Source organism: Megalops cyprinoides, chromosome 7 (assembly GCF_013368585.1).
Source record: "Megalops cyprinoides isolate fMegCyp1 chromosome 7, fMegCyp1.pri, whole genome shotgun sequence".
In the NCBI taxonomy this organism is placed as follows: domain Eukaryota; kingdom Metazoa; phylum Chordata; class Actinopteri; order Elopiformes; family Megalopidae; genus Megalops; species Megalops cyprinoides.
Window position 1 is genome coordinate 12,028,818 of NC_050589.1, and position 14,857 is coordinate 12,043,674.

Consider the following 14,857-nt stretch of genomic DNA (forward strand, 5'->3'; position numbering starts at 1 on the left):
ATGGATGGCTGTGGGGACCCAAGGAGGAGGAGATGAATGGAACATTCATGCATGTGCTAAAATGCTGTTCAGCTGCGACGTACGATTCCCATCCTTTCAAAACAATGACTTCTCCTCAACCTGTGAATAAATGGCTAGCTTCTTGAGGAGTAATGGTAAAATATTAACGAAATTGGCCTGCATGGGGAGTGTACTAATTACCTGTTGCGTTAATTGGTTTTTCTGGTGGATCCGTTCATGGGGCCCAGGATGCTGAAATTTATACTCTGTGCAGGATGCCAGCTTTTCCAAACACAGACACTCTTTGCATAATAATAATAATAATAATAATAATTGTAATAATAACTCTCTTTAGAATAATGCCTGCAGGTTTCAAATGCGCACACGATGACACAGTGGAAGGGACACAGGATATCAGTCATTTTCTGCTGTTATTTTTAAGTGTTTCCATTTCTTTCCGTGAACAAGCATGCCCAAGATCCCCCCCCCCCCCCGAAAGTCAGATTGGAACGCTTTGAAGTGTGCTCCATCCGAAACAACTCATAAGCGCAAGGAGAAGGCTAAAGCACAGTGGCTGGCTGTATTTGATTTGTGCCGCCATCTCATAAGGTCTGGGTAATAAAAGTAAATTGGCTCTCCTTCAGCTCATCCTCCCTGGTACCAGCTTGGCATAATTGAAGTGTCCCAGTTTCACTGTGTCGTGATGAAGCCGCTGGATGTTATTTTCACTGTGGCGTGTGGCAGCGTGAATTAGGACTTCATTCCTTCGTTGCGAGGTACAGTTTGGGGTGCAGGCCTGCAGTCAGGAGGAGGTGAGAAGGCTTTTGGCAGGAGTCTGATTCAGTCTGAAATGTTGCGCTGCAGGTGGGGGGGGGGGGGGGGGGGGGGTGTAAAATTCACAAAGATTCCACAGAATCAAACTGCACCTCTCTGACAGACTTGCCCCGATTGGCCAGCTCTGACTGTCATACCGCGTATGCCCCCATTATGAAAGGGCATCAGCAATCAGCTCATTAAAGGGACATGAGTCAGACAGCAAATTAAAGCAAAGCCAATCAGTGTAGGTCTGGGGTTAATAGCCAAGTCTGCGCATCTGCTGATGGCTTCTGATTGGCTATTTCCTCACACTGTTGTCTTTTCCTGTTTGAAGGAGAAAAGGCCTAATTATTGCCTTTTGCCATTTCTCAGAGAACCGCTTCATGGTGAATTAAATAATAGCACCAGGCGATCCCCCTTCCCCCCAGTTCCTTGAATCCTTTTTTTCCTCACAGTATCAGCACTGCAGGGAACTCTTGTCTTCATTACAAAGGACCAGACTACGGCTCAATAGACGACCTATAAGTGGATAGATTGGTTCTTTCCGGCTGAAGCTTTGCTGCCTGAAGCATGTCTCTGATTATTTGGACATGGTGGTGTACTTACTGTGTGTGACCTCTCACAGCCATATGCAATGAATGGGGGCTGGGGGAGGGGTGATGTTTGTTGGTTACATCTGAGTGCACGTGTTCTGTTACATGTTACAGGAATCAGCTAGGACTGAATGTGGCATGTGCGTTTAATTCCCTGCTCCCGGGACATTGATTCTGGAAACGTCTTTATGCATCACTGTATGCTCTGAAAGATTCTGTAAAGTGTTTAGCTTTTTAGTAGTTCTGCTGTTTGAAGGTCTGACTAAATTTGTGGCCTAAACTTGAACAGGGGTTCACAACCACTGCCATGTAGACAGACTTGTTTGTAGTAGTAGCATGTCTACTTTGTATTAACTGTTCATACTATTTTGCAATAATTACCAACTCCTGTATTTGTTCTTAGCCATGACAGTTCCTGCATGTCTGTGAACAAAGAATGTGTTTGTGACTGTGCCTTTTAGCTATCAGTCAGGGACATGGCTAGCTAGCTTGCTACCACTTCTGTAAATTTTAAGATCAAGATCATGAGGCACAGACTGTGGCAGTTCCTTTTTCACTAGTGTCATTGGGAACGTTCTAAAATTCCATTAGCATGACAGTCACGATTCCAATCCATACAGCAAGAAAATCACTCCTTGGTGAGCTTGCATTTGGTGACATGCTCCGTGGCTCTTTGAAAAACGTGCATACATTCTGCAGTGTGGCGGGACAGTTAGCTAGCAGCACAGCCTTTCTTTTGCCAGATGGCTTTCTTTCAAATCAGCAAGCGGTAGAAGTTATTTCCCTGACTACTCATTAACAATGAAAAATGTTGGAATCAGCCAGCGAGGAACATGATTGCAATGAACTGTCGTATGATGTGGCATACCCCTGGCACATCATTGCAGAAGTGATAAAATAATTTAATTTAAAATAAGACGTGAATACATATAGAGTGCGGTGTAAAATATGTTGGTTTTCTCTGCTTTAACAGTACTGCCTTTGGTGACATGTCGGATGGGACTACGCTCTGAGGTTGACGAAAGAGTTGTCTGGGAAGCTGCTTGCTTCCTATAGTCCTTGGCAGTTGATGACATGGGGCTGTTTATGTAGTGATGGGCATTTTAGCCCCAGTAGAGTGAGAGGGGAAAATGGCTCTTGACACAAATGGATAGGAGTTAATGGCCGTTCAAAGGCATCTTATTAGATTCGGCAAGTGTTTAGATTGCGGCAGCGCAAGTACGTCAATGCAAATAATGCAGCGAAGACCTCTGGAACGATGATGATCAGGAATAGGTTTCTGCACGGGTGCATTTAACAGGGCGTGCGGGTAATGCAGTGTTTTCCCTGGACACCTCCTATGAGGCTGCAGCCGTCATCTCTGCCATAGTATGCACCCTCATTAAGGGAACGTGCATATACTACATTATGAGCACATTCGCATTGCATTAAAATACATTAGTAATACATGTATTGATGTATTATAATGCATACTGAACAATGATGTAATCACTCAGATGATGACACCTACTCATAGCCACCCACTGAATATATTACAAATTGTAACAATCGTTGATCAACAAACATTACTTCCAAAATGGAAGCAACCAAAGCAACCAAAATGGTAGCCAAAGCAATAGATGAATCTTCTAGAACATATGCAATTAAGGTCACTGCGGGCAGTGCATTTTCTAACGACTGCTAATTATGGTGTATTTGCATTTTTCAGCTAATAACTTTGCATCATAGTATTATGCGGCTGGTTAGAAGCAGACAGAGTGAAGATATTAAAAGATTCCTCTTTCACTACAGTACACTTATGATGCATTATTCAGTGAATGCATTCTGATAACACATTATAAAGCTACTGTATAATATATTCTATTGTAGATTTATTATAATGTAAAATCAGCATTCATAATCCACTGTATGTAGGTATGTAATAGAAAGTGTTATTATCATTGGGTGTTATGTCATGGTGCATTTGGAGGTCACAGATGTGTATTCTTTCACATTAAATATTAATACAAAGTCATTCTAACCACTGCGGAGTTCTCAGCATTTAGCATTGATTCTATCCCATTATGATCTTCTGCCTGAGGACCTGAATGCTGATGGTAAGAGGTTCTGACCCTCGGCCCTCTCTGCATCTGATTTTACCTGTGTTTAACAGCAGCATGGGCTCCACTGTTTTATGCTCTTACTGCGTAGGACCAAGAGTAGGGTGGTTGGGAGAGAGTTCCTTACAATCGATCAAATCCCCTAATTTCTAGCCGATAATATGATTGCAATGAACTGCTTTGTAATATAAAATAGGTTCATCTACAGATTCCGATTGGATAGACTTTTGTTCCAGTCACTTTGACAATTTTTAGCCAATCAGAGATCAGTAAATTCTTTGTAATTTAAAGTAAATTTACTGAGTGCTTCCTCCTCCCCTCCTGCTGGGGGTGCTGTCTTGTCAAAGGTCCCCCTGATGTCCTGGATGGGTGCAGTCTTTGAAAAGAGAGCTGCACAGCTGCGGGTCACGCATCTTTTCCCCTCAAATTGCCTGACGTTCCCCATGCTGTTGTGAAGCGAGACACGTAAGGATGGAGCCCAGCATTAAAAAGCTGTTCCGCACAGAGATCTGCCTCTCAGTGCCCGAGGGCTGGAGGAAATCTCAGAACGATATGGCTCAGACGTTTCGTGAACAGCAAATGGTGTTACCAGCTGTTGTCGAACCACGAAAGGGTCATTGCATTTGCCATTCTTGCCATGGGTGTCATGCAAGCACGCCCACCTTGAGGGGTTGGCAGCAGAGACAGAGGCCTGGGAATTGTGAAGTCTGGGTGCAGAGAAAATACCAAGAGAGACACAGATTCGGGCTGTGGGTTGAGCGTGTATGCACACGCGATGGTTTAGAGCAGCTGCATTTTATGTACAGTGTATTTTTTTTTTATATGTCATAGTATACCGTTATAGCTTATATTGACGGATACATTTAAAATTAGAGCAAATTAGATTTTATCTGGGTTCATTTCAGTTTCCTCCCGAAGCAAAGGCAATGTACAGAGATCAAAGAGTGACAGTGAAAACTGTTTGAAAGAGTCCGGCCCCCATAAATCTGATTTTCTGATGAATGGACTATGATACCTGTCACCCCCACCCCTTATGTATACAGCTATCTTTCATGATGAACCTCCAAGGGGGGGGGGGGGGGTGTGCGTGCTCTGATAAATCAATGTATCTGTGCTCATACATATATTAAAACTGTAGAACCCGCAGTGTCCAAAGTCAAACTGCTCTGAGGCTCGGTTTCAGTTTCCCCAACCCCCACCTGCCCCTCCTTCTTCCTTTCTCTTCTGCGTAATTAGAATGCAAAAATATTCCTTATTCATTAGTCTCCTTTTGTTTGTTTTCTTTGTCTCTCTCTAAAGGGTTGTTTAATTATCCAGGCTTTCTTGGCAGGCAGTGCTGTTTTGGGCTTAAACCAGCGACAGTAGGAGCCCTCCTGAGGTGGGCAGGAACAGTAGTTTGAGTCCTGGTTTTCGGCTGCTATCAGTCTCTCTAGGACAAGGGAAGGTGCCAGGCAGTGTTTGCATTATGCTAAGGTCTGGGATCAGCTAATCATTGCACCTCTTGCAGATATCTGGCACATTCTGTTACATCCCTAAAGAACTGTGATGCCAACAGAACAACTCCCTGCGCAGATTCCCATTTTAATAGCCCGGTCCCCTCGAAATGTTTCATGCTGGAACAGTCATCGCTTTGTCAACAACTTAATCTCTATTCAAATAGGGGCAGTCAAGACTACACGTCTTATCCTTAGATCACAAGGTACTGCAGTGTACTGTATGGGAATACCTCATGCTCACAACCTGGTGTGCTGACAATGGAATAGCCTTTTACATCAGTACATTTATGCATAGTTGTTGCCTGGACATGGACCATTGTTCTCCTGTCTCTTGTCAGATGGAGGGCCTCCACTGAAAGCCTGACCAAGGCCACCATGCACCTCACTGGCTATAGAATGGACCTGCTGTAATGAACTGATGCCTTTTATGTGCTGTCCCACTGTTATTATTTGTACTTTCCAGGAGTCTTGACTGCATTTTCCAGGGTCAGGGAATAATTTTCTAGTTTTTTTTTCCCAATTGGCCCTGGGTTTTTCAGTCTCAGTTGTAAAAATGTGCTATAACAAATAAATTTGATTGATTGAGTAATTGAGGTTCCTAGACATAGAGTGTACGCCACATACATAATCCATTTTTCTTCTGTGCCAGTCTAAGCATACCAAGTGTATTCCAGACTACATTAGATTTAGCTGAAGCTTAGGGCAAGCACTCCAGTGGCATTCGACAACAGAAAGGTTACAGGCCTCAGCTGTTTATAGTGCACCTCCAATCAGGAGTGAGCATGCATGAGCCAATAGCATCCTGGGTTCTACCTCAATTCTGTTGCAGTCACAGGCAGCCAGTCAGTAACTGTGAAAGGCGGGGATCCAGTCAGTTTCACAACACAGAGCGTTAGGGACAGCTCCATGCATAATGAGACAACATTCATAATAGATAAACCATGGTCGCACTTGAAGGATTTGTCCCAAGGCGTTGTATTTTAAGCAAACATCAACAGCTTTGGCAGGGCAGCACATTGCCAGGGATTTCATCATCAGAGAGGCAAGTCCCAGCTCTCTCTCCTCCAGGCAGTAGGGATCTCTCTTCTGAATTTGAGGGACTATGAAGCCTCGCCTCACAGATGCCGACATGGAGACCCTCACTCGTTCGCTGTGCTCTGAACAGTGACCACTCCCTGCCTCATCAGGACCACAGATCCTGAGTCAGTGCTCAGCTGCAGATTGTTAAATCCACTTTTTACTCTGGACTGATCAGAGATCTGTGTCACTGTTTGGAAAAGAGAGCCGTGGGGCAGGGGAGTGATGTGGAATGTGTTTCCTGTTCTTGTTGCACACTCCTGCTGTTGTGCCACCCTGGGTCTCCCGTCCTTCCGCTGTAGCGGTCTTCACCTGTTGCCTGCTCTGCCGTCTAAATGCCTGTGGAGCTGAAAGCCTGCGGGAGGGAGGGGTGGACGCTAAACACATTTGCACTAATCAGAACACTCCCTAATCTGGGTTCCCTCCCCTTGGTGCGGACCATGTACCCTTACTACCGTGTCTGTGCCCGTGAGTTCCGCAGCAGGCAGTCAGGGTGTTACCGTGGAGCTGGAGGCTGTTACAAGACTAGAGAGGCAGCATGTAGCTCTGTACTTGGCTCCCTAATGGAGTGTGAGGCTTTTATGCTGCAGAGATTAACTTTATCTCCACTGTCCGCACAATTGAATGGCCGTGAATAACTGTCCCCGCACACACTCGCTGGGGACGTGCCAACCCCACTTTCATTTGTAGCTGCAAAGTGCCTCCATTTCCTGGGAACTAATCCATCCATTTTCCCTGAATTTAATCTCCTTTCCTTTCCACTGTGGACCTTTGGCTCTCCCTCTGTCGTTTGGAAACCTTTGTTTCTCAGGTACACAGGTTAGCTCCTTGTACTGTGCAGCCTGGCTCTTGGCTCCCTTCCTGCTTTTTGGAGGTCATTATGGCTCTGAATAGGCACTATGTATAAGCACTTCTGTGCTTTGAACGGAAAAGGTGATGGTGTCTTTTGTCTTTTGAAAAACCCTAATGCAGTATAACAAAGTGGAGCCGTACTGGCAGTCTCGGATGAAGTAGGATTTAAATTTAGGGCACAGTTGCTGCCTCTGTGCCTCCTCTGTGTTTTTAGGGTGGGGGGCAGCTGTCGTCATGCTTGGCATTCAAACGTATTAATCCATGAGTCGACACATGTATGCATGTATGAGGGGATTTTGCTGTAGGTTTGTGTAAAAGTGCACATTAAATATCAGGCAGGCAATTTGAGCCATTCCACATACACACACTGAATCCTTTTGTTTTCATATTGATGAAGACCTGTTTGGGACACTGAAAAATGACAAGCCCTTGATAAAGTGTCCCGTTATGCTGAAGGATTTACCACCCTGTGAAACTCACAATGTACCGGCAGGGTTTTGCCACTAGGGGCACCATTTTGATATTTTATGAGCAATTATTGCCTACAAGCCCTTCATAAGTAAGATGGTCAGATTTTGAAAAATCAGAAGCCCTTGTCTTGTTACAAGCCCCTGCTAGGGCTGAGAGAAGGTTTCCTGGAGCCCTGAGGTGATCACCAATATCGTTCACCATGATCACTGGATGACCCACAAGATAATCCCCCTCCATCAGCACACAGAGACACACGGAAGGTGTTTGGAGCTGGTGAGGACTCCATGTGCACTGACCCATGTGGGATGGAAAGGTAGAGAAATAATATGACATGGGCCCCTCAGAGAGCAGAGTGCTGAAGCCAAACACAGAGAAACCATTAGGGGAGTCATACGATAAATGCTGCCTCTTTCAGGCTTTAATGTCCCATGAATAAAATATACAACAAGATAGATCTATGGCTACAGTACTCCTTGAGGCGATCGTGTTGTGAAGGTTAAATAGAAGAGTTTTATGGGGCTTTCGACTTACGGTGCCGTAATTTGCAGCAATATGTGACAGAAAGAAGGAGGTGTGTGGGCGCTCAGCCGAATCGATTGTCCCTCACCGTTCCTGTGCAAAGTTACACCTTGACCTTCTGAACTGGCTCCTTCCGCAGGTGCTTCACAATGGCCTCCTTTCAAGACAGCGAAGAACCTTCAAAGCAAAATGTCACTGGGATCGATTGCTATAGATTGTGAGCTGCCGTTGGAGTCTTTCTGTAAGGCTGACCTTCGAATGATACACCCCCCACAGCCCCCCTGTGCTGGGCCAGGGTGTAATTCTCCTGTTAAATGCCATTGATGGGAATCAGCTCGCATAATGTCACCAGTGACAGGCGGATCCCATTTTGTCTTGCACAGGGCTTTGCATCCAAGTGACCACTGTGCCAGTCAGAGAATCACTTCTCTCAGCGCTGGCCGTGGGGACTGAAAACGCCCCGCTGCTCTTGTGGGCGGGGCTTTTACACTCTCTCCTTCTTGTCGTTCGGCAAGCCGCTTAGCGTGTTTGAGCGGGTCGGTAGTAGAGAGCCGGAAGCCGCCGCCTCCTTCCTCCAGCGGTGACTCAGAGGCCCTGCTGAGCAGCTTTCAGATGGTGGGCTGAAGTGCTGATTGCGAAAGAGTGGGGGGGCACCCCCCTGACCTTTACAAATTGTTGGTTCCCTGTGGAGGGTGGGGGAAGTGTGTGGCAGGGCTGAGACCACCATAGGCAGTAAGATCAACAGGCCTGGGGGGGAATTACCCCCACCCCTCCCTTCCACGGGAGCACACTGCTGTTCCTTCACACCCTAGCTGGCTGAGGCCTTCCCTTCCCCATTCTTCCCCACTCTCCTCTCATCAACACCTGACTCTGCCTCCTGCTCCGGGCAGAATTAGCGCTCTCTGGCTAACACAGGCTCCTTGTACTCACGCGGGCTGTTGACATGTGTATGTGTGAGTGTGATGTATACCCCACCTCCTCCTCAGGCAAACGCTATCCTGAAGTGTGGACGTGTTACTAGCTTCAGCATCTGCCGTCTCTGAATCATCTCACGTGGGCTTCCCTTCAGTGGAATTCATTCTGGTGTCAGAATGCAAAGATATTTAAAAAAGAAATTAAACCATGGGTCCCTAATGATTCAAGAGGCAGATTAAGATCCAGCCCAGCTGTACTGGGCGCTGAACACACAGACAGAACGATGGTCGAAAGCAATGAAGTGCCTGGGCTCTGCTCTGCTCAGAGGTTTCCAGAGGATACAGCAGAACTGATGGCAGGATTGATGGCTTACTCCATCTGGATTTCATTTGTGCTGTTCTCTTTGTCATTGAAACTGCAGCTCCGCCATTTAAACACTCAAAACAGGAAAGCTGTTGCTTTTCATTTTAGCCAGCAGAAATGCTGAAAATGATAAACAGGATTTCTATACATGGGACTTTTCAGAGAGCGACAGAGAAGTGGCTTAATACAGGCTGTGCGTTCCTTATAGGCTTTCATTATCAACAAACTCTTAACAGAAAGGAGTACATTATACCGAGTAACCTTCACAGAGGACACCATTCATATGACAAGCCATTTGCAGGGCACATACAGGCAAAATATAAATTTAGATTACACTGGAAAATGTGATGTACTTTGTGATAATACCCCATATAAAACGCTGAATGGTTGATGTGGAGGTTGGAATCGTCAAATGTTATTGGTTAATCATTATTCAAATAGTTCCTGCTCTTAAGCCTTTCTGGAGAATTAATGCAATTATGATCTTTTCCAATAAGGTTGTTAAGCCCTTGGAAATTGAATGTCACTTTCTCAAATTTTGAGCATAACAAAAAAATTGCTGAAAAAGCGTGGTGTCATTTTTCTGTTCCCTGGTTATCCACTTAACACCATTATGCGAAGCGCACCACAATTACTGTGACAGTGTGTCAATACCAGAATAACAAATATAGAAATGAAATATATAGTTTGTGAGAACTTCGGTGAGATTCTGTTTAACGTGAGGCGAGGGGAGCTGCCACCCACTTGAGTGATTGGCACCTATTATCTTTTCTCTTATATTCTCATTCTTCTCCCTTCGGTCCTCAAGTCCGGCGCCGTCTGGACCCGATTCTCTGTACTGGAGCACGCGGATGCAAGGCAGTCAGAGTGTAGAGACTTGTCTATAACCAAACCAGTGACAGCTGAAAATGTAGGGGAAAATATATGCGTCTACGTGAGTTGAATGCAGATTGAAAGTTACGCTTGGGTTGCGCTTGGGCTGCGCTAATCTCTCCAGGTGAGGACTGTAACTATACTGTAACATATGGAGTTGCTCCCCTAGAGAGGCAGTGCCATTGTTTCCGTGAGCAGTGTATTTAACAGGACTTGCTTAAGTAACTGTCTGACTGTACAAAAGAATGCTAAGTAAAAATGTTCACAATGTAGGTCACCCTGGATAAACGTGTCTACCAAAAATGGAAAATGTTTAATTCATCTGCTGATTCTGTTATGTGTGTGATGTTTTTATTTGAATAAAGCTGTTGCTCTGAACACTTTCTTTCACACGGGTACTTTTTTCTTTTTCTGTTCTCTTTTATTCTTAATGAAAATCTTACATGTTTGAATTTTAATATTAATCTTAAACATAAATACTGCCAGCAAATAGCAGAAATTAGTAGTTTTAAGTATGAATGAAGCCGTTTCAGGATAGATAAAAAGTTCTGTATTTTTCGCTCGATCGTTTGGCCTTGCTCCTGGCGACATTAACGGCCCACTCTGTATCGTTTTCAGTGGGATCCCGGGGAAGAAATGCGGCACCATCATCCTGTCTGCGGAAGAGCTGGGGAACTGCAGAGTGAGTACACCTGAGAGCATAGCGGAGAATGCCACCGCCTGCGTGTGCTTACGCCAGTGTGTGTGTGTGTGTGTGTGCGCGCGCGATCACCAGCGTGCAAAGCAGGCGCTGACCTGAGAACACCACCGTGTGTGTGTGTGTTCAGCGTGAGAACGGTACGCGAGCGCGTGTATGCAGCCGCATTCAGTGCGCTCAGCAAGTGCTGTCAGGAGGACCATGCATTTGCGAGTCTGTGTGCCTGCGTGTGCGTGGGCGCGCGCGCGTGTGTGTGTTGTCGCTGCAGGCAACTCCACTCCCATCACCACGACTGCCATTATTTGAAAACCGATGGAACCCCAGATGGCTTAGTGAATTGATTTTTGGATCACGTTTATTCATTACTGTACAGCTGTATTGTGTGCACTTCCAGGGTGGTAGCCAGTGCTTATGCATGAAAGCAGCTAGGTCAGGGGGACAGGAGGCTCCAAACATTCTCTGCAACATAACAGCTACGTTTCTGGGAAAATAGCACCACTTATGTGATGTGATAGGGACATGGCCCTACGATGAGGTGTACACTAACATGATTGTCTGTATGCGTTACTGCAGTGTTGTCTGATTTTGTTAATATTTTAAACTTATCTCTATATTACAGTGAGAGCTCCTAGGTCCTGGATTGCATGCTGGTACTGGTCTTGGAGAGAAGTTGTGTCTTTAGTTGCTTTATTCCAACACAGAATGGCTTACTCCAGCAAGCTACTGGACCAGTTTAGCCTCTGTGCTTCTCAGAATCAGTGCTCCTGATTTGAAGTGAAACAGTGTTGTAGCTCTCCAGTCCTGAATAGCCCATTCTGAACTCCAGCAGCTCTATCCAGTCAATCAGTCGGTTTTAGTACCCTCTGCAATGGAGTGCCACCGGCTATCTCTCAGAAGACGTGGAGTAAATATTATCACAAGGAAGTTGGTGTGAAAAAAGTGTTAATTAACAGTGTGTGGTTCTTGTGACATGACAAACGGTAATGAGGTCGGAACCCGTTGGACCTTATCGGATTTTCGGTGGCACCCAGACGGCTGTACATAAACATGGGAAAAATAAATGCGTTGGTTTAGTGGTTTATGGTGGAAAGCTTTTTTATAGCTAACTTACACTGGCCAGGAAGGGCCTGTTGAGACTACGGAGTCTTGGAAAGAGGGCAAACATTCTTCATCCAGTCACAGCATCTACTTGGCTGCTTTGGGGCTACAGTATATCACCTGTATGGAGGGAGGAACCGGCCAAGGTGGCGCAATGTGAAAGATCGGAGCCCCACCCACTGCGGCCTCTCTGCAACTACCCGGAGCAGTGAACACCAGTGACCCGTGTGTTTACTGCTGTGAAGAGAGCTGTGCTTCAGAGGAACGGTCTGGTACTCACTTGGCCGTTCGTAGTGTTCATTTTAGCTGATTTCTTGAGTGGTCCATGTGAGGAGGATTGTTGTCATGGTGCACGGCCGGTGGTGGAGTCTGTTAAGGAAGTGATTTAAAATCCAGGCCCCCTTGCTGGAGAGGATCACCTCTCGATATCACACACTCACTGCGTTCATTACAATTTCAAACAGATCCTCCTACCTCTCCATCCCCCAGATCAGTGGCAGACTTATTAATGCCTTTGTGGCTATTCTCCATGTTTTACACACAAAGGCATGCGCAGACTTTCATGGGTTCACAGGAGCATATTGAAGCAGGCGACTCTAACATCAATTGAATGATAAACTGCTGCTGGCTGCCCCTGTGTCTTCCTCTCCTACATCTCTGCTCTCCTACATCTCTAATTGCCTGGATGCCTGCTCTTTCCTCATTTACGAACATTAGTCTTTTTCCTCTTTTATGCATTAAAGCATAATGTGTGTATGTATGTATGTGTGTGTGTGTGTGTGTGTGTGTGTGTGCGTGTGCGCGTGCATGCGTGTGTGTGTGTACATGTTTGACTGGATTTTAAATACAGACCTTCTCTCAGGTCTGATCTAGGACTTGCTTCATCTCTAGATTTCCCAGCATTCACTGCTCCATGAAAGGAGACCCTGCTGCCTGTTGGCCTCCCAGTGATAAGATTCTGCCTGTCTGGAGCGTGCTTTCATGGCCCTGACAGCAACAGTACCATGCTCCCTGACACCCAATCAAGAACCTATCACTGCGACCAAGTGTTGCTGAAAACTGGACAAGCAATCCCAAAAAGCCTTTTTGTGGCGTATTGGATGGCAATATCTATTGAGTCAATACCCTCATGTCAGTGCTGTGCGCCCTGTCTCTGTTTTTTACTGCCCACACTATGTCCAGAGATTCTACTGCAGGGGTTACTAAAGTGTAAACATATTCAGAAATTGCATTGGATGGTGGGCCACACAGGAAAAGCAGCCAGTCATGAAACAGAAATGTTTTCTGAGGCTGTATGCTTTTTAAATGCTGCACACCTTTGTCTGCATTATGTATTATTAGAGCTAACATAGCATCAGCAGTTCTGAAAAAAATTATTTCACATCAGCCAACCAGGGCTGAGTGCTAAAAGTAGAACGAATGAGGAATGTCGAATCATGCCATGTCTCTCTCACTGTTCTCCGAGGCGCTCCTGGCGGGGTGGGGTGGGGGGGATCATTTTTTCAGGATGTGTCCCCGATTTTCTCAGTGACAGAGAAACTAGAAATTGTGTCATTGCCTCCTGTCATCTTCTGGTGTCCACACATCTTCATGCTCCCCACCAATTCAGCAACCTGAGTCAACTGGATTTTTCCCATCGCTTCCAAAGTCTTACTGTGTCACTCTCCTACGTAATGCACCTGCCTGCCTCACAACAGCCAAAGACACTGTCTACAAATTAGTGGCTACAGGGAGCTGTCGGATAAGGCTGAAGTAGATGGGAAAGGAAGGAAAGGATAATCTTTAATGTGGGAGTTGCACAAAAACACATTGCTGTAGCTCCAGGAACGACCTTTAAATATGAATAGCACGGAGTGCTCACAGACAGTGATATCATACTTAAATGACAGTACAATGACAGTACCATGACAGTAAAACAGCTTAGCTCAGGTATGTACAGTAAAGCTTTTTTGATTACTTAAAATGAAAAGCTAATTTGTGACTGTTGGAAAAGACACCTTCCAATGAAAATTCCTTAGACATGCATGTCAAGCAGAACATACTGGAGTTTATGAGATGGCTAGACCAGCTCTGCCTTGTGGTGCTCTTTGAGAGAGTTGCTCACTGCTTCCCAAGACCAACGCCACCTTGTGTTAGGTGCAGTGCAGAGAGGGGGCTGATGGGTATGTGGCCACTTCTCGGGCCGTTTCAGAAGACACCCTCCCCTTTTGAAGCCTGCTTCAAAGGACAGAATGTTCGAAGAATTCTGTCTGAACCTTTAGCAATAACAAGAAGCCCAGAGCCAAGGACCCTTGCTACACGAAAGCCTAATCTACGCCACTGTAGAGCTGGAGTAATTGGATTTCCCAGAAACCGCATACAGTGGAAATGAACCCCCCCCCCAACCACCTCCACCCCACCCCACCCGTCGGCACTATAACCTCTGTCTGTGGGAATCCACTGCAATAATGAATTTCTGAAGCAAGGCTTACACCTACATTCATTACACTGACTGATATACAATTCCAGCCTGTGAGGTCAATGTCTGAATCGGTACCTTTCAGTTAACATGTAATTGAGTTGTTGTAAACCTGCTCAGTGGCCTTGTGGTTAGATTGTTTTCCCTGACACTCGATGGCTGTGGCTTTAGTCGACCTCTGCGTTACAGAGATGGATGTGTTTGATGGACTGGCATTCCTCTGGACAGCTCACACCATGCAGATTGGAAAATGACCTTGTGGAGCTTAGTTTTTGCTCCCACGTTGAGCAATAATAACAGTTATTTTGATTTCCCTTCCACAGCCAGGACCTCAATCAACAATCAAAGACCTAAGCAATAAAACCTCACCTCTGATGCCCCCCCGCCAAAAGTTTTTACCATCAGACTAATTTGCACCTGACGTTAGGGCTCAGGTAGCCTGTGTTAGAATGCAGCAATGCAATGATGCAATGTTTTTGCAGGCCTAAGGGCCATTATATGGATCAAAATGACTCTTTTCTCTGTCTCAC

General features: G+C 45.6%; 1 protein-coding gene across 1 annotated transcript in view; it reads left to right on the top strand.

The window, feature by feature from the left end:
* cpne5a (copine Va) overlaps window positions 1–14,857 on the top strand; it is a 109,505-nt gene that overhangs the window by 51,054 nt on the left and 43,594 nt on the right. The window contains exon 7 of the mRNA XM_036532794.1: window positions 10,693–10,756. Coding sequence (XP_036388687.1) covers window positions 10,693–10,756 — 64 coding nt within the window. The remainder of the gene's footprint in view (window positions 1–10,692; window positions 10,757–14,857) is intronic.